Below are 18,804 nucleotides of genomic sequence, written 5' to 3' on the forward strand. Positions count from 1 at the left end.
AATAACTTTTAAATTATTGAGTTTACAAATGTAAACAATTATATCTTAAAAATATTTTTATAAAAGTATGCATATATCATTCTCTTCTAAATATTTTTATAAAAATAAGAAGTCAAAGTTGCGTTTCGAAGACCGTGTCGCTGTCCTAAACGACATCTAAATCCTGTATGGAAAAAGTATTGTTCAGCCACCATATTAGAGAAAATTATGCTGCGAGCCTGTTCGCTAAAGCTTATCTATCAAATTTATGTTTGCTTAAGCTTATCTGTCAAATTTACCAACTATTCAACAATATTTTTCTCTCATAATAAATCAGCGAATAGTACCATTGTACTACGGCCTACGTTGCACTAGTGTGTACCTATGTGCCACATAGCAGGCAAGCAAACTAAACTCGACACAATAAGGACAGTCCAAATGGTAAAAATTATTTACGATATCCAAGAAATACAGGTTAACAAAAATCATCATTAGAAACTAACTCACACAGGGGAAGAGTCTTCGCGTAATAAATATCATATTTTTTCTCTCTTTCCCGGCCTTGTTTACTTCACAAAATTTTTGATTTTTGGCTACTGTAGCACTTTCTTTTTTATTTGATAAACATTGTCCAATCATATAGTAACTAGACTCAAAAGATTCATCTCACAAATTATAGGTAAACTGTTTCAGTTAGTTTTTATTTTTGTCTATATTTAATACTCCATGCATGCGACCAAAAATTCGATGTGACGAGAAATCTTAAAAATTTTTACGAACAAAACGAGGCTATCCCTTATCCCTTTCTCTCTCCTCTCGTTCTGTACTTCTTACCGAACCACACAGATGCAGAACACATACTTCTCACCCAACCACACAGATGCAGAACACATGCTGCATTCAGCGAGCACGTGTAGCATTGGCTTGGCCGAATGTGCGGCTAGTCGAGCGAGCGCACGCGGCGGCCAGCGAGCGTGGGGCCAGCGGCAGCCAACAGTGAGTGTGGTGGTGGCGGCCCACAAACGAGCGCATACAGCGGCGACGGACGGCGAGCGCACGCGCGGGTCAAGCAGCGCAAGCGAGTGCGGCGGTGGCGGCGGTCGAGCGTGAGGCCAGGCCACGAGTGAGCGCACGGTGGCAGTCGGCGAGCATGCGACGTGGCCAGCAGAGCGAGAGTGCAGCGGTGGCTGCGGTCGAGCGTGAGGCGAGGCCACGAGTGAGCGCACGGTGGCAGCCGGTGAGCATGCGACGTGGTCAGCAGAGCGAGCACGCACAGCGGCAGCGCCTCCGGTGAGCACGCGTGGTGCAGCTTGGGCAGAACGCGACGCGGCGGGTTGGGCAAGCTCCCGCGGCGATGCGTGCTAGCACAGAGGCGCACGAGCAAGGCTCCCACGGCAGGCGAGCTCCCAAGGCGGTGTGCGGGTGCGGCAGCGAGCCAGTGCGGTGGCCAGCAAGCTCCGTTGGCGCTGAAGGCAACCACATCAATGCGAGCCCGGTCCCGACCAACCTAGAAATCAGCGGTTTCTTCCCAACGTGAAAAACATCATTTCTACATGCCTCGGGTCAATAGTAGACCTGGTTTCTGAAACGATTTTCTCTAATTTTTCTCTTTTCTCATTAGCTGAACTGCCGTATCGGCATTTTGCTTAGTATCATTTAATAGGAATAGAAATCATCATTAATACTCCATTGGGAGTGGACCTAAGCATCGAGAGCGGCAACTAGATTGCCCAGTACAGAACTGAACCTAGGAGGCTTGGCCATCGGTTCGTGAACACTACCCACGAATAGTAGACATGAACGTATAGCCATAGCATTATGCAAGAACACGCACAGCAGACAACGACCAGACCAAGCAGAACTTCCACGGTACATAATGGATTGCACATAAAGAAATCTGTCAAATACCAAACCCCATTGGGTTTCCTGAAAATAGGTCCTAAAACTCCAACCAAGTCAAGTACTGAAACACCGCAAAAGGGGGACGCCTTGTTTCATCAGCCATATGGAGGCTCGGTCTCACACATTCTGCAGACAAGTTGTCAAACCTGACCTAAGTGGAACAGGGCTCAGGGCTCCTCTTCATCCTCCTTGTCTTCATCTTCATCTTCGGCTTCCTCATCAGATCCCTAAAAAAAATTGCAGGGGCCATATATAAACAGAGGAAAAGAATGGACACATTGAAATCATTGTGTGAACATCTCCAGTTTGTGTACACAAATAATAGACAAGGTGCTCTGTTATCCCGAGCATGACTTGGCATCCGAATGTGCATAGTAATAGTAGACCAATCATGCATGTGACAGAAAACAGTATGATTAACCTTAAAGCTAGGTGCAGTAAAACAGTCATGATGTAAGCAGGAAAAGTTACTGCTACTAAAAAGTCAATATTATCAGGATAGGAAAGAACGCAATGCACTTTTACCTAATAACTTGATTAGAATTGGACATTACAGAACTGGTTTAGCGGATTACCTCTTCCTCATCATCCTCTAGTTCAAACTCGCCTTCTAGCTCCTGCAGTGAGAGATTTCAGCACAGAATACAAAGATATACAATACTATAAAATAAATGAAGAAAATCACTCATCACAAAAGAACAACTAACATTGTTGAAATACTTCAAAGGATTAGGCCACAAGTCTTCCTTGATGACATCTGCCACCTATGTAATTGAGGTCATCAGAGAACATCCTCAACTGGAATATATTTTTGAAGCCACAACCTCAACCTCAGCCGTAAGACCTGGAAACTGTTATACCTGATCCATCTCACCATGAGCAAAACTTTTGTCCTCTGTATTGCTGAACCAAGTGAAAAAACTGCAAAAGGAACAGAACTTTATAGGACCTCCAACTAACAACTCAATTGAGATATTTATTACTATTTACTGTATAAACATCACTCCCTCCAGTCACAATATATGACATTTTTGAGTTTTTGGCTCTTTGCAGTGCGATTTTGACCACAATATTTCTATGAAAATATATAGTTATAATGCCCAATAATGTACGCCATGAAAGTGCTATTCAAGACAAATTTACCCATATCATATCTATATCTCCAAACCAAATATCTGCAGACCGATTAGTAGTGGTCAGAGTTTCAAATTTGTGACCTGAAAGAGTATAATGCACAAACCAGGGTAAAAGGGAAAAAGAACAGCTTTTTTTAAAAAAAGCCATGGCTTCTCCAACATGTCAAGGTATTAGTCTAAGCATATTTTGTATGCTAAATCACAAGACCAAGAGCCGTTAAACAAAGCCATGGCCTCTCCAACATGTCAAGGTATTAGTCTAAGCATATTTTGTATGCTAAATCACAAGACCAAGAGCCGTTAAACCACTACCCACTAGGAACTAGCCTACAACATATTTCGTTTTGTTCCCTTTTTGGGCTTAGGTCAAACTCTTATTCTTTATTAATATAATTCTGGCAAAACTCCTGCCAGATTTAAGTTAAAAAAACATATTTTGACAAATATTTCAGCAATTTCATGTGCTGTTGACAAAATAAGACATTAATGGAAATGTGCTACATTGTAAAATCAAACTGAAGCCAACAGAACATAAAGAGTAACGTAGACTAATCTAGAGTGAACAAGAACGACAGAAAGAAAGCATGGAGAACATTAACATAAGAAAAGAAGATAGCAACATAGATTGTTTGATTATATAATTGTGCATCACTAATGGGCCGTTTGGATCCATTCATTTTGGAGGAATTGGAATATACTTAATGGATTAGGCTATTTAGTTTGGAATTTGACATTCCATAACTTTCTTAAGCTCACAAATAAGCCTATCTCAAATTCATAGGGTGTGAGATGGAAATGGATTCTATAGATCACTATGCTATATATTTCTACTTTCTAACTTATAGCACACTCTTGAACTCACTTCCCTACAATAGAAACCTATAAGTATTGTCCCTTGTATGGTTAACAGTAATATACAAATATATTCCATATACAACCATATTAGCTTAATTAATCTATGCCTAAATTGCAATTATTAGAATGAATTCAATTCCAAGGACCCAAACGGACCATAATAGGAAACTAGAAATGGGAAAATTTTGTCCTCATTGAAACCAGATACCTTTCATCAACCAGTAGTCGCTTGTCTCCCTTCTTGTCGCATGTCTTTCCATTGACAATATCCTAATATACAAATTAGAAAAATCATTAGGTTCTCTAGCAGAAACTTGGTATGTTACACACATAGTGTGATAGTCAAGGCACAATACCATTCCTGCCTTCCACTTAATGGAGGTAGCCTTTACTGTAACTGTTCCATCGTCATTGATGGAATATTCCTTCGTAAGCTTTTGATCTTCAAAATATGGATTGGGAGAAAAGCTCTACCAATTCAAGGTCAAAAGACAGTAAAAGCAAAGTTTTTAAAATATCAAGGAGAAACTGTAGCTTGCAGGTTCAAACAAATCTTACCAGAGTAATAGAGCAGCCCGATTTAATATCCTCAGACTCATCCACAAACATAGACTCCAAGTGTTTAAAAATCTATAACAGCATGAACATTGTAAGTTCCCGAGTTAATAAGAGATGCCAATTTACCGATTGGTTCCTGATAGTTTTGCACAATATGGCCTATTGCTTAATTGATTTTATTACTTCCTGAAAAATTATTGCAAATGTTCGAACAGCTAAAACCATGTCAAATAAAGGTACCTGTTGATCATCCTCAGTTAGAAGATCGCTAAGCATAGGATGGCTAAGGAACTGCAGGGTCAGTACACAGCACTGTCACGTTACTAATTAAAAGATGAGCCCATACGCAATACCAACCCTAAAAAAAGAGATGTCACATAATAAACAATAGAAATATATTACAAACCGCTGTCAGCCAGAAGTCTGGAATCTTCTGGATCATTTCATTGCGGCGAACATAAACTGGTCTGCGAATTTCATTGTACTTCTGTTCCACCTCCAATACTTTATTGCTTGCTTCCTCATTAACCTGTAATGAATTAAAGCTATGAGAGACACCCTACACATTTAAATACATCGAAACAGGCAATGTAAAAAAAAATGCACACTATGGTTAGCCACTCGTCCTGTACATGAGTAGCATAGATTTAGCCAGTGTGCTTCCACCATTGCATTTCACCATTAGAAATAGGAAGCTTCTAAGATTCGCTGATGAAATCTCGTAAAATCAAGTCAATTCTGACTTCAGAGCTCGCTGGCAATTAATACGAGGGTAGTGCCGAACTGCCGATCTAATTTTGTTTAGGGAGCAGAGGAAGCTTCGAATCCTCAGCGGCTTCGAGCTAAAACAACCCTCCCGTACCAACTCCACAGAACAATTCTTCCTCAGGCTGCAATCAACCAATCAATCACCCGATACACAACGCGGCAACACAACCAAACGCCGAAACCGTCGCACAGGTCACCTTGAACCGGCAGCAAAACCTCTACTGAATTTCAAGGGGAACCACACGAATGGCCAACAAAAACCTACAGCTGACCAAGCCCAGCGAGCCAATGGCTAAGCCATCACATCACAGCGCGTCAAACGAGGCGGAGAAAAAAGAATCCCGAATCACGTGGAAAGCGAAGCAGCTCACCTTCTCGATCTGGTCCTGGATCTCCTGGAGCTTCTCGATGGAGAGGAGGAGAGCGCGGTCGATGGGCTGTCCCCCGTCCTCCTCGGCGCCGTCCGTCCTCGCCCTCTTGCCCTTCTCTTCAGCGGTCCGCATCGCGAGCAAAGTGGAAAACCCCCCTCTAGGGTTTTAGCGCTCCCTCCTTGTCCTAGGGAAAGGTGAGACTGCTGCCAGTGCCACTGCCGTGCGCGGCTGCGCGCGGTGGGCGGGTGGAGGGAGGCGGGTCGGGTGGACAGGTGGTTGTGGTCTGGTGGGCGGGGGTTAATTGCGGGGTTTTTTTTTATACCGGGCCGCGCGGAGATTCGCGCTTGCCGCCGGTTTGAGTATAATTGGGCTGCGCCCCCGCGAATCGCAGAAATTTTCCGATGCTTTGAGCAAGCGTCACGGCCCACTTAAGCACCATCATTTCATCACCTTTCGGCTCCAAAACCAAAGTTCTATGCTATAATAAAAATAGCATACACCAAGCAAAAACCCTTTAAAAAAAATAGTGACCACAGACTGAATTCCACAACAAAGCAGAAATTGGCTTGCCGTGAATCACTGACCTCGGATCAACAAAACAGTTTAAACTCCAGTGAGATCACTTCTTGTATTCTCAATCGACAGCATCATATACATACTAATTATATCCTAACACATGTCATTTACCCTTACAAACAAGAAAAATAAATCTATATCTGCACTGAGTGCAGGACCCCATCCAAACCCATACAAACCCAGCAGTTTGTCTGTAAAAATCCTGTCTATAATAAAATCCAAAAAACACACACCAAGTAAAAATGCTGCAACCTGCAAGGCATATAAGATTATTGTGCTCTCCAAATGTTACAGCATAAGAAGCATGAAGGGTCACTACAGAACCACAAACATCCTGGATAATATTTCAATGAAAACTGTCGTATACCACAAATCTAATGTACTAGCACAGACAAAAACTAATTTAACTGTGGTTAACTTATTGGCCTACGTCAGGTTGTTCATTGGCGTGAACTCTACTCTTGCACAACAGCAAGTTAACATAAATCTCCCATGCTGCCATTGGAATAGGGTCCATTGAGGCAAATGCTGCAGCACAACTTGTGTCTTTCCAGGATGCCAAACCCAAGCTCCAAACAGACAAAATTCGCTTAAGTCAAATCTGACAAAACGGCCACGCCATGCCATATCATTAAACTTTCCAGGCGTTTGCAGTTGATCTAGTTGTCTTAACTTGGCTCAAGAGGGTATTTTCGTAGCATCCATTTGGGTTTGATCACCCCATGAGAACTTCAAGCTGCAAAGTTCATGGAAGGAGGAGGTTGGCCTTATCTTGCCATTTCCTGCAAAATGGAACAAAGCATAGATAACTGAGATATCTCAATGAAAACTCATGGAACTACAAGACATCCACAATCAACAGAACAAAATATCGAGGCACCTTATTCTAGTCAGGGAACTATAACTCTCAAAAGAATGATCACAGGAAATGCTAATGAATGTTCTCCTTTTGGGGAAATATGATCAGAAAACTTAAGTGAGCTTAATCACCGCAAGCAGCTTTCAAATAATAAAAAAAAACATGACACTGTTTATTAAGGGGGTGTTTGGCACTGCTCCACGAACTCTGCTCTACAAACTCCACCATGGAGCAGCTCCATAAAAAACTGGAGTTCGTGGAGTACCTCTTGAGGTGCTCTCATAACTCCATTCTTTTTTCTCAAACTGAGTGTGTGGAGCTGAAACTGTTTGGCTAAAAAACATGGAGCGGAGCTGAAAAACGTGGAGCAGAGCAGTCCCAAACACCCCCTAACTGTTCGCTGTTCCACTGCATGGTGCACACTGAAAAATGTTAAGTGTAGACAGGGAATTTGGCATATTGCAACTAATTTTATTAGTATTAGCTAATAAAAAATACCTAAGATACTACAAGCATGACAACTATACAAAAATCACTGAGTTATCAATCAGCTCCATTCTACAGACAAGTACCACTAAGAAAATCTAGCACACTAGCAACTTGACGTTCAACAACAGTAGATGAACACTAGATTAGACACCACAAGTTACAGACTTACAGGTTCATTGAAATCAATACATTGTCTATCCTGGTGAGATTTTGTAGCGACAAGCTGACAAGGATATATGGACTTCTCTTGGTGGTTCATGGTGTGATTATTTAACAGGTGCAAAAATATGGTTATGAAATATATCAATGCTTGCTCAGAGATATGCATTATATACCACAATAAAATTCATGAGCATTGGCACGAAACATACGTGGGCTTCAAGTTAACTCATTTACCTAAAGATGGACTCAAATTTGTTATAATTTTTTTTCTGGGAGCACTGAACAACTTCACAAGCAAGGGGCCATAAAAGGTACAAGCTCTGAACATACTGCAAGGCGAAGGACAATTTCGAGCTAAAAGTGATGTCAGGATGGGGGTGGGGTGGGGTGCGGGTTGGGGCATACTAGCTACATTTTAACATAATTGGTAAGTTCACAACAGGTAATTCTCCAATCAAAGGAGAGACAAAGAACAAAATCCAGTATATCTGAAAGAGAACTTACAAGTATATTCTTCCACATTGAATTACTTGGCAAGTCACTTGTTAAGGCAGGATGATTTAGGGGTTAGGATGGGTTGGATACCTTACTATTGTTTTAGCAAGTGCCATTGGCCGTTCATAACCATCTGTAGAGACATCTTTTGCACTGCCATTTGATGTCTTTTCCTCATTGTACTCATCCTTGTCCTCTCGTCGCCTAGCTTGCTGTCTTGATTCAGGCTTCCAGCATGCTTTCGCAAGTGACTTGCCAAGTAAATCAGCAATATTTATTGCCATGTTCTCAGCTTGCTCCACATGAGGGAAGTTATCTTCCTCAAAATGATGTGACAACCATAGATACATTGATAGGACCTGATGTTTTGTCTCAAGGTCCAGAAGCTCAGCGTCATTTCTTGCAGAACCCCTTGGCACTCCCATTGCGATGCTAACACGACGGCTTTGGCAATAGTTAGTTGCAAATCTCAGAAGATGGTACATGGCTTTTGGATCCCTTATATTTACTGGAGCAAAGCAAAAATTGTAGCGATCCTTGAGGGATAGCCCTTGCACCCTCTCAAGCATATTAGCAACCTTCTTGATACTATCCTGCTGGCACATGAAGTATGTCTTATCTATGCGACAAGTCTCACGGAATTTATCCAACAGATCAGTGAAAGCAAGGTCAGGGAATTGGCTGGCAAACTTTTCCACTTGCTCAAAGCAAGGAAAAAGACCAACTTTCTGTGCCTCCTCAAATGGCTGCTGCAGGCACTGAATCAAATAATCTAAATCATCCTTCAAGAAAGTTGTTGTGAGTCCATCTGGGTAAACGCTGCCCCTCCGACCAGCACGACCAGCAATCTGCTTTACCTGTGAAGCAGGAACTGGTACCATTCTTTCCCCATTGTATTTGGCCAAGCTATAGAACACAACCCTCCTAATGTTCAGGTTCAGCCCCATACCGACTGCATCACTTGCTACAAGCACATCATACTCATTATCCTGCTCGTTGAACAGCTTTGCTTGCTGTCGTCGTGTCTCTGGTGGCAGAGCTCCATAAATAACACAACACTTGTGCTTTGTAAACTTCTCAATTGCCAGCTTCACCTCGAATATCTCCTTGCGTGAGAAAGCAACAACGCAGTCACCAGAGCGGATATTCTTGAGGTCCCCAAGAAGCGTCTTTGCCTCAACAACAAGAGGCTTGAATCGCTCATATTGGTGCACCACCAAATCATCCCCAGTATCTGCACAAATCTTCCGGACAAGCTTGAGCACGCTAGGGTCACCGCAGAGGTGTATCTCATCCGCCTTGAGCCCAAGCACAGCGCGCGTCCATGCAAAGCCCCTGACAGGGTCAGCCATCATCTGTATCTCATCAACCACGGCGACTTCATAGAGCTCCTCAGTGGACACCATTTCAATGGTACAGGCAACATGGTTGGCGAAAGGCACTTCCTTAACCTCCTGTCCAGTGCGCAGGGTGCAGTAGACACCGAGGGCATTAACCTTGTCGAAGATCTCCATGGCAAGGAGACGGAGCGGGCTGCAGTAGACCCCAGACTTGGCTGCGGCGAAGCGGGTGAGCGCGTTGTGCGTCTTGCCGCTGTTGGTGGGCCCGCAGTGGTACACGATACGGCGGCGCATGGCGCGCGCGAAGGGGTACCAGGTGTGCGGCGCCGTGAGGTCGGCCGCGGCCATGACCGACCTGTGCTGCCTCAGCTCGTCCGCGAAGTTGGCGACGCAGAACTCCGCGAAGGCCGGGAGGAGGAGCTCGTGCGCGTCCTCCGCCGGGAGCGAGAGGAGGTGCGCCGCGGACTCCCGGGAGAGCCGCGGGAGGAGGAACGCGCGGAAGCGCCGGGCGTAGGAGGGGAAGGCGGACGAGGGGACGTAGAGCGCGAGCGCCTGGTCGGACATGGCCGGGCTCTTGGCGAAGCCGCGGACGAGGCCCACCACGGCGTCCCACGTGGCCTTCGGCAGGCGGGAGGAGCCGGCGGCGGGGTCCGAGTCGGATAGCTCGCGCCATAGCTGCTTCGGGTCAAGAGACGGCGGCGGTTTCCGGGTGGGATCGCCGCCGGCTGTGTCGCCGGTGGAGAAGAAGCGGTGCTGGGGTGGGAGCCATGGGGAAGACGGGGGTTGCGGCAAGGGGCGGTGGAGATGAGAGAGGAGAGGGAGTATGAGCCGGTGGTGCGTGGTGGAGGTGGAGCGGCGGAGAAGCGCCGCGGCAATGGCGGCGGCGGCGGCGGCGGCCATGGGGCTGGTCGGTTAGGCCGGCGGCATGGGGGCGGGGGGGCAAGAACGAGGGATCCAGTTCTCTTCTGAACTTGAGTTCCCTATACGTCATAGGAACTCCCGAACGTCCGATGCCATCCTTTGCATCCGACGGTAGCAAATAATCCCAGGCAAACAGAGCACGGGGTCTCGGCCTAAAAGCCCATTGAGGCCCAGGGAGCGGCCCAGGACTACCCATGGGCGCAAGCGGTGGTTGCTTTGCTTCTATCCCCATCCCCAAACTCCCAAAGATTGCAGCTCGTGCGCCACACACACACGGACACGAATCCTCCCCCACCTCGGATGCAGTGCCTACCCTGCGGACCGTCCACCAACGCGCCCGCTGCGCATGCCGCGGGCAGGAGCGTCAGCCGCCGGAGGGTTGTCGTCGACGGCGTCGCCTCGGCAACCCACGACAGTGACGAAGCGCCTTCAAGGTCTGACAACTTGTTTCCTCCCTCCAGGATTTTGACCGGCAGAATCAAGCAGTTCTGGGTTGCTACATACTTTGCTCGTGTTTGTACTTGGTGTTTCCATTCCAAGTTTTAATTCCCATTCTTTTTGTTCGTCTCCGTGTAATGTGTGCTGTGGGCTGTGGCACCTGGGATATACTAGTTCCGTACTTCCGTTTGGCATCTGACAAGTGGTTGTGGGGGTTGTGGTTGCTACAAGATAAGAGCGTGTTTATTAAAAAAAAAACCGTTGCGTGTTAGTTTGCAACCATCACCTCAGTGGAGCAAGTGTGGTGGTGATCTACATATTCTCGCATGTTATGTTATATTATATAATACTCTACATACCATTTCTACTTCTTCTCACTCTGCAGTTGCTTTAGGTGTTGCTAACGGTTTGCGTAGATTTAGTTTTATTATAATTTGATATTACTTGTTAGCTGGTCACTGGATTCTTCTCTTTATTTTTGTTTCTGAATCTTCCAGGTCAATGAGGGCAACATGTGATCTTGGTGCAATGTCAAGCAAAGCCTTATTGCTTGTGTCAAAGAGGAAGCTTATTGCTTTGTCAGCCTTCTGTCTTAGCTTGCATTCTTCAAGGTACTTTCCAGGTTCGGACCAAGTGACATCGTAATTTAGGTGTTCTTATTAGAAATACTCAGTACCTTTCACAATGACCAGACAATTTCCTCTTTGCAATAGGTTGCTTTTTAATTGTCCATGGTATATGGGCTCCTTTAATTTGACATTTTCTTACTGCAGCACTTGCCTTGGGTGATACGTCCGTCAAAATCGAGGATGTGACTCCCAAGATTTTTCCATCTGGGCCATTATTTCCAACTGAGGTCAGTGTTCAGTTGGACCTACTTGCTTGGTTTATCCTATAAGCTTGTTCTCAAGATATATTTACGCTTCTTTGGGCCATGCTCCTGAATGGCAGAAACGGATCGCAGAGCTATTCGAAACAAATACTTACTCAGTCGTCAACATATTTGATGCAACACTACGGCCACAGCTTAATGTTACTGGTGTTGTGGAGGTAAAGAATTACATGCTCTAAGTTCAGGCTCAAGGGTATTCTGTTCTCATCAGTATCTTTTGCAGATAGCCTTTAATGACAGATTTTTAATAATATAAAGGTGTGAGAAGCACTTGTTTGAATGAAACTTTTCATTCATTTTAGATCCCTGAAGGAAATGGTTCTGGTGTAGTGTGGGATGATTCTGGACATATTGTTACAAATTATCATGGTATGTTGATCTGAGATGATCACATCTCTACTGTATATGAGCATTACGAGCTTACATCTTTTTCTGTGTTTTGCAGTTGTTGGCAGTGCTCTCTCAAAAAATCCGAAGCCTGGTGATGTTGTTGCACGTGTCAACATTCTTGCTGCCGAAGGGTAATACATTTTGATGAATTAAGTATGATGAAGATACCAGCATTATTGTATATGCAAGCCAACTAATAGCCTACTGTATCTACTTGAAAGGATACAGAAAAACTTTGAAGGCAAATTGGTTGGTGCAGATCGTGCTAAAGATCTTGCTGTTCTTAAGGTAAGACATATTTTGACTGATTCTGAAGAATTGAAGATAGTCTACAATGTCAACATAGCTCACCTTTGTCTCATTCCAATATATGTCATCATGATCGTTATTCAATTTTGCATATCATCTCAGTCTTCTACATGCATCTCATTCTATTATTTTTATCACTAACCATTGAGAAAAGTAGAAAGTGAAAAGAGGGTGGAATGCTTGATAGCGTTTATTGTCACCGGAAAAATTCATCTCATGTTCGCCAACCAATTTAATCAAAGTCTGTTTTTTGGTATTCACCTGAGTTCACTACTTGTTTTATTAACTTTCACTATCCTTTGCATTTGAAAAGTTCATGTCAATCAGTTTCTTTTAGTACCTAATACATTGACATGTAATAGGTTGATGCTCCTACAGATCTCTTGAAACCAATTATTGTGGGACAATCCTCGGCCCTAAGAGTTGGTCAGCAATGCTTAGCAATTGGAAATCCTTTTGGTTTTGACCATACTCTAACTGTTGGTGTTATCAGTGGTTTAAATCGAGATATTTTCAGTCAGGCTGGGGTGACAATTGGAGGTGGAATTCAAACAGATGCAGCTATTAACCCTGGTAACAGGTTTGTAGATATGGCTCAAAATGCTTTTCTAATTGATTATCTTATCCGAACGAAATTTCGCAGCTTAGTTTTCAGAGCTTACTTTTGAAGATACTTTTAGCACGTAGCAGGGGTGGAGCCAGGCTATTTTGATATTGTCACTTAACAACAAACTGTTGTTGATCTAAGAGAAAACAAAACCAATAATCATTCCTTTGAACACTAGTAACATTAATTGTTCTCTCTTCTGGATCCACCTTAGCATTAATGCTTTTTTTTTCTTAAGCTCACTTAGCATTAATGCTCCAGTGGTAGTTTTATGCTTCTGTTGTACTGAGCTTAGCACTTAGACAATCCACTTTCAAGTTTTCCTCCTAACTTATCAATATACTACCTCTGTTCAAGTATGATAAGCATATTTTGACTAATGAAATGTCATATAAAGTAGATTTTGACCCTTAATTTCTCTTACAATATGTTGTCAATTGTTGAGAGAATCAATATCAACTCATAGGCTAATTGTGGACCAAAATTTGTAAATTTTGATTTTTTTTTTCTCGATCAAAATACGATTGTCTTTCTTGGGCGGATGGAGTACCATATATGGTTTATACTTTATACTCCATACCACTTTAAACATTGTAGAATAGTGAGGATCTTCGCCGATGGTAAAAGTGCAAAATAGTGAATGAGATTTTACATCAGTGATCAGTATACAGACTATTAATTGGTACTTTATTTAAGTGACTAGCATCGAACATTATGATGCACGAATTTGAAGACAAATTTCTGCTCTAGCAGTTTGCATAATGATTATATCAGTGGTTAGCATGTTACTACTCTGGAACTTGGGATCACTATAGTAAAGTTGGGAGCCTGACAAGCTTCAATTGATAACCTGTTTTGAGTTAACTATTTCTCTGCACTCATATGTTTAGCCTACTGCGTTCAATATACAAGCTCGACCTTTATCCTATCCATACCCGAACATTGCAACTAGTGATTTACATACATTAGGTCTTGCTTTGTTGAACATTTCTACTCTGTCATATCTTTTTCATTAAATATCATGCACTATGATTCCCTCTACTGAAAAGTTACTATAAAGCACTTTGCTAACCATGTATTTTGATGAACCTCAATGCAGTGGTGGCCCTTTGCTTGACTCAAAGGGGCATATGATTGGTATTAATACAGCAATTTTCACACAGACTGGTAAGATTAATCCCATTTCTCAAAACTGTGCTAGCAAAACATATGATTCGATAGCTCCATCCATAAAGTAGTCCTTATGCTGAGATGTTGCTGCAGATGTTTCTGTTTTTTATGCATAAACAGCTACACATACCTCAACATCTATGCTATCTGGCCATTATCGGTTAAAAGTACACATGTAACAATATTCCACAAGTGTTTTTGTCATGATCTTAACTAGCTTATTGCAAAGTTTAATAACTACATATGTTTCTGATTCATTTTCTAGATTTCTTTGTTCACTGTATTATCGTGATGACATTTAGTGACTTACTATATAAGATGGATGGAGTGCTGAGTTGGTGTTACTGTATGTAAAATCATTTCTTTAGTTTGGGATTGGCTTGCATCCTAGTCTCCTAGAGGCCAAGAGTTTCTACATGTCATTATTCTCTTTAAAATGGATTCGTAATAGTTGTATAGTCTTCACATCCTAGCTTCTATACAGACCATAAGTTTATTTTATTCTGTTTGTGTTGTCCTGGTAGTGCATAACTCAGATTGCCTCATATCTAATATATGACTTAAGTTTGTGTAGTTTCAACAGTTAGTCTGAGATGTGACTGTTTCTTCGCTGTTTCAGGAACATCTGCTGGCGTTGGCTTTGCTATCCCATCATCAACTGTACTTAAAATCGCTCCTCAGTTAATTCAGTTCGGAAAAGTATGTTGCATTGATGTCTTTCAGTCGCATTACCAACTTCATACTCCAAAGTTTTCTAAACAATACCTTGAGAGAGGTTCATAAAAAAAATACCTTGAGAGATATTTATCAATAAACTGTTACTGTTTAAGATGCTTTTATTCAATCTTTTTTTAATTCCAGTTGTCCCTAATACGTACGGTTAGCATAACATACTAACAGTAGATCAGATTCTCTGAACAAGCATGCAATTATTTGTAAGATATGGTGTTCTTTCTTTTCTTTATGCAAGACATGGAACATTTGTAGGACGAGGTTAAGGTTCAGCTGATCAGGTTCTTTGAATGGTATATTAACCTTTTTCAGTGGAAATGGAAGTTATTTTGGTTGCAGTTTGCCTAGCTAGAACTAACTATCCTTCCCTCAAGATCACGTCCACTATATATTTTGGTGTCTCTTGAAGGATTTTTTTTTTCACAAAACATATAGCACAAATAAGCAAATTGGGTTGCTTTTCTCATTGAATGTTACGTTTGGTTCAACTCTGAAACATCTGTCTACGTTCTGTATTTTATTTTATCCAAAGTTATGTTAACATTTCTTTCTTAATTAAGGTTCGTCGTGCTGGCTTGAATGTGGACTTTGCTCCGGATCCAATTGCATATCAGCTTAATGTTCGCAACGGAGCTCTTATACTTAAGGTAAACTGAAAAATCACTGGTACCCTTCTATTTTGTCATCCAAACAGGATGCTGTAGATGTTCGCTTGCACTGGCATCCCCGTTTTCCTAACGGGTATTCCTCCGATCCTTAGGTACCTGGGGGCAGTGCTGCAGCCAAAGCAGGTCTTGCTCCAACCGGCAGGGGTTTTGCTGGTAATATTGTTCTGGGTGATATCATCGTTGCAGTGGACGGCAAACCTGTGAGTTCCATTTTAATCAATGGTAGTCGTCTTTGTGTAGGCATTTAAGAGATCTGGATAGTCTTTTTTTTTAAGGTCACCGGGGGGGAGGCGTTCCCCACCTGAATATCCGGATAGTCTTATGAACATTGCTCATGTTTCTCGTGTCGTCATTTTGGGTTTGGGGACAGGTTAAGGGCAAATCTGACCTGCTGAGGGTTCTGGATGACTATGGCGTCGGAGATCAGGTGACCTTGACAATCCGGCGAGGCTCAGAAACCCTTGAGGCAACCTTGCCTTTGGAAGAGGCAAACGTCTGATCATCCAATTTCTGAGAAGTAGAACCCCGCTTATCCAAGGTGTGGCGGTGTAAGTTTATTGCACTGCATCGGCCAAGCTGCACTTCCCGTGCTTGTTATTACTATCACCGTATAAGATTATTGGTGAGCCAGCGCCAGCCTGATGCATGTTAGAGAACTCGCTGGAAGTCCGACCCTGTTGGGTTGAAGAAACCATTGTTGTCGTCTGGTTTCCATCAGCTCATCCGACCTGTTTGTTGGAATTGTTGTCATTTTCTTGGTTGGCAAGATCATGCGACGGTGCCGTTAGCTCAGGTGGCCTCTGGCCGGACGTGGCGCCCGCCCGGGGAGGCCGGAGGGGCAGCGCGCGCAGAGGGCAAGGGCACGCACGATGCCACGCCACGGCACGGCCTCCCGGTCGCGGTGGTGATTAGGCGAATGGGATTCGCTGCTTTTTTTGCTTCGCCGGCGCGCTTTAAGTTAAAACCGGGGGAAGGGGATTTTACCCAGAGAAAGCGAAAGGGGAGGAAGGCAGGAAGAAGGCAAGAAGAAGAAGGGGAATGTCCCTGCGCGCGGCAACAGTGGCAGTGGCTTTTTCTCGCTGCGCGGCGTGGCAGTGGCGGGCGGGATTCGGCTTCCTGCTCGCTTTGGATCTTTGAACGGGGCCCCCGTAAGCACCGTAGCCCGTGCGAGCTTTGGCAGTTTGGCACCGGTCCCACTCCCACCCCAGTCCAAGGCCGGCGGAACATGCACAGGAGGAACGGCGGCACGCGACGTCGACGGGGAACAACTTGAGCCGGCAAGAGGAAGCAACGTACGTACTACTAGACTAGACTAGATAAAGCAGGCAGGATAGGAAGAAGCAGCGTGAGCTCGCGCTCGTTCTCTTTGTCCAGCACGGCGCGCACAGGAGGGCGTGTCCCCTCCCCTCCTCCGCTCTCGGCGCCGCTAGCTCTCGCGGCATGGGGAACGCCGCTCGCCTCGCCTTCGCTAGTCGCTAGCTTGAGAGAGAAGGTTCCAAAGGAGTACGCAGGTGCGAAAGCCACAGTTTGGGTTGGATGATTTTTTGCAGCCGATGCATAATCCAAACCTAGAAAAGACCAAAAGCGTACGTAGCCGAGGCTAGCTAGTGAGTGCCGGCCGCTTTGTTTCCCACCTGGCAGAATCTTCCAAAACAGCGTTCAAACAGTAACGACCCACCACAGTAATACGAGACTAGTACGATACAACCGCATGCATGCGCTCTCTTCTCTTCTTTTCTTTGCGGGCACGCTCACCTGCCTTTTCCTTTAGAAAATTTTGCTACTACAGGACACCGTTAGAACACGTAATATGTTGATGGACACCGTCATAAACGTAATATGTGTAGCTTTATCTGTCATCATATTACGCATTCTAATGGTGTCCTGCACCTCTTTTTCTTTCATGTCATCGTATGTTCGTCAGTGAAATAAAACCTTCCCATAATCGCCCAGTGATGTGTGTGATACACGAACGCTTTGTTTCTTTTAATTTTTTTCACTTGTAGTACGTACCAAGCTAGCCACGCCACGCCTGGGGATTACATACATACGTATATGCAAATCTACACCTCAAGTGGTAGTATGCAAAAAAGTGACGTGTTGCCTTGTTGGGTGTCTCTCTCTTTGTCTCTCCTTTTGCTTTTGGACCACCGCGAGATCTCACTCGCTCTCAACAACCTCACCCGTCTCTGTTACAGATGCCGCCTACACAGAGAGGGGGGCACTATATCTACCGGAACAAAGGCGCACAAGCCGGCCATTGGCATTGCAAACCAGCAACTAGACATGAGAGGGCATTGGCATTGCAAAGCTAAGCTTGGTCGTAGTGGCATAGGCGCGTAGGCAGCGGCAGTATCCACCTCGGCCCGGGCTCGCATTGCAAGAGCGCGCGAGAAGGATCGGAGGAGAGAATGAGAGTCCCCGGCTCGCTCGCGCTGGCGGCGGCGGCGGCTCTTGTCCTTGCTGCTCTGCTGAGCTCCACCCCCGAGGTTTCTGCCGCCAGAGTAGTCCCGGCGGCACATCTCGCCGACCAGACGAGCAGCAGCTGGCGTGGCGCTGGCGCCTCATCGTCATCATCATCACCGGCCGACGAGCGACCAAGGAAGCCGGCGAGCGATAACGCCGCCGCCGCTGCAAGCAGCGCCAGGCTCGACGCGTCCGGGAACGCCGCGGCGGCGGCGGCGGGCGGCTCCTCCTCTCCTCCGTCGACGGTGTTCGACCCCGACAGGATGAGCAAGCGCCGCGTCCGGAGAGGCTCCGACCCCATACACAACAAGTGCTAGCTAGCTGCTGATCGCTGAACTGGTACTACTGCTCCGGACTCCGGAGTACTCATCCGTGTCGGCGTTCCGAAGCAATCGTCGATCAAGTGTCAATTCTCTTGCTTTTGTTTTCGTCTCTCGATCGATTTTTAATCTTCTCTTCTCTCGCTCTTTTTTTTTTCTCTTTTTCTTTATTTCGTTCGTTAGCCCCTTTTCTTTTTTCTCTCTTTGAGGTTTGAGCTGGTGCACGTTCTGCTACACCTACTGTACGTTGTAGGGTGCAGACGATTTTGTGCTACAGAAATACTTGTACAGAGATGCATGATCTTGCATGCCAATGAAAGGCGAATGTCGCCGCAGCTTGCGAGTGGAGATCCACGTATGTAAAACTTGTGCGTAACTCAGAGCTACGTACTCACTTTGCA

General features: G+C 44.6%; 4 protein-coding genes across 4 annotated transcripts; 2 read left to right on the top strand and 2 right to left on the bottom strand.

The window, feature by feature from the left end:
- LOC8057472 (NAP1-related protein 1) lies at positions 1,815-5,859 on the bottom strand. Its single transcript, XM_002447918.2, has 10 exons — positions 5,570-5,859; positions 4,837-4,959; positions 4,671-4,721; positions 4,431-4,502; positions 4,229-4,342; positions 4,081-4,142; positions 2,742-2,802; positions 2,589-2,645; positions 2,457-2,498; positions 1,815-2,108 (listed from the first exon to the last, which is right to left on the bottom strand). The coding sequence occupies exons 1-10, from the start codon at positions 5,699-5,701 to the stop codon at positions 2,049-2,051; spliced, it is 774 nt and encodes a 257-aa protein (XP_002447963.1). The 5' UTR covers positions 5,702-5,859; the 3' UTR covers positions 1,815-2,048.
- LOC110436085 (ATP-dependent RNA helicase SUV3L, mitochondrial) lies at positions 6,383-10,460 on the bottom strand. Its single transcript, XM_021462232.1, is given in 3 exon segments — positions 6,383-6,905; positions 6,908-6,927; positions 8,241-10,460. Coding segments are annotated over 3 exon segments (2,199 nt in total). The 5' UTR covers positions 10,391-10,460; the 3' UTR covers positions 6,383-6,876.
- LOC8057473 (protease Do-like 8, chloroplastic) lies at positions 10,647-16,358 on the top strand. Its single transcript, XM_002446567.2, has 13 exons — positions 10,647-10,845; positions 11,347-11,471; positions 11,623-11,705; positions 11,801-11,899; positions 12,044-12,110; positions 12,187-12,262; positions 12,353-12,419; positions 12,803-13,020; positions 14,147-14,214; positions 14,837-14,916; positions 15,510-15,596; positions 15,710-15,817; positions 15,988-16,358. Exons 1-13 carry the CDS (start codon positions 10,712-10,714, stop codon positions 16,114-16,116), a joined length of 1,341 nt encoding a protein of 446 aa, XP_002446612.1. The 5' UTR covers positions 10,647-10,711; the 3' UTR covers positions 16,117-16,358.
- Positions 16,465-18,749, top strand: LOC8073429. Its single transcript, XM_021462233.1, has one exon. The coding sequence runs from the start codon at positions 18,029-18,031 to the stop codon at positions 18,398-18,400; it is 372 nt and encodes a 123-aa protein (XP_021317908.1). The 5' UTR covers positions 16,465-18,028; the 3' UTR covers positions 18,401-18,749.

The sequence above is a fragment of the Sorghum bicolor genome, chromosome 6 (genome assembly GCF_000003195.3).
Source record: "Sorghum bicolor cultivar BTx623 chromosome 6, Sorghum_bicolor_NCBIv3, whole genome shotgun sequence".
Classification (NCBI taxonomy): Eukaryota; Viridiplantae; Streptophyta; class Magnoliopsida; order Poales; family Poaceae; genus Sorghum; species Sorghum bicolor.

Excerpts from the sequence above, each read along its gene's own strand:
- LOC8057473 (XM_002446567.2), top strand. The coding sequence starts at position 10,712 with ATGCAGTGCCTACCCTGCGGACCGTCCACCAACGCGCCCGCTGCGCAT. Across the intron at positions 11,900-12,043 it reads ATGTTACTGGTGTTGTGGAG|ATCCCTGAAGGAAATGGTTC; the intron begins GTAAAGAATTAC and ends CATTCATTTTAG. Across the intron at positions 14,215-14,836 it reads AGCAATTTTCACACAGACTG|GAACATCTGCTGGCGTTGGC; the intron begins GTAAGATTAATC and ends TCGCTGTTTCAG.
- LOC8057472 (XM_002447918.2), bottom strand. The coding sequence starts at position 5,701 with ATGCGGACCGCTGAAGAGAAGGGCAAGAGGGCGAGGACGGACGGCGCC. Across the intron at positions 4,960-5,569 it reads TCCAGGACCAGATCGAGAAG|GTTAATGAGGAAGCAAGCAA; the intron begins GTGAGCTGCTTC and ends AATTCATTACAG. Across the intron at positions 4,143-4,228 it reads TTAAGTGGAAGGCAGGAATG|GATATTGTCAATGGAAAGAC; the intron begins GTATTGTGCCTT and ends TTTGTATATTAG.
- LOC8073429 (XM_021462233.1), top strand. The coding sequence starts at position 18,029 with ATGAGAGTCCCCGGCTCGCTCGCGCTGGCGGCGGCGGCGGCTCTTGTC.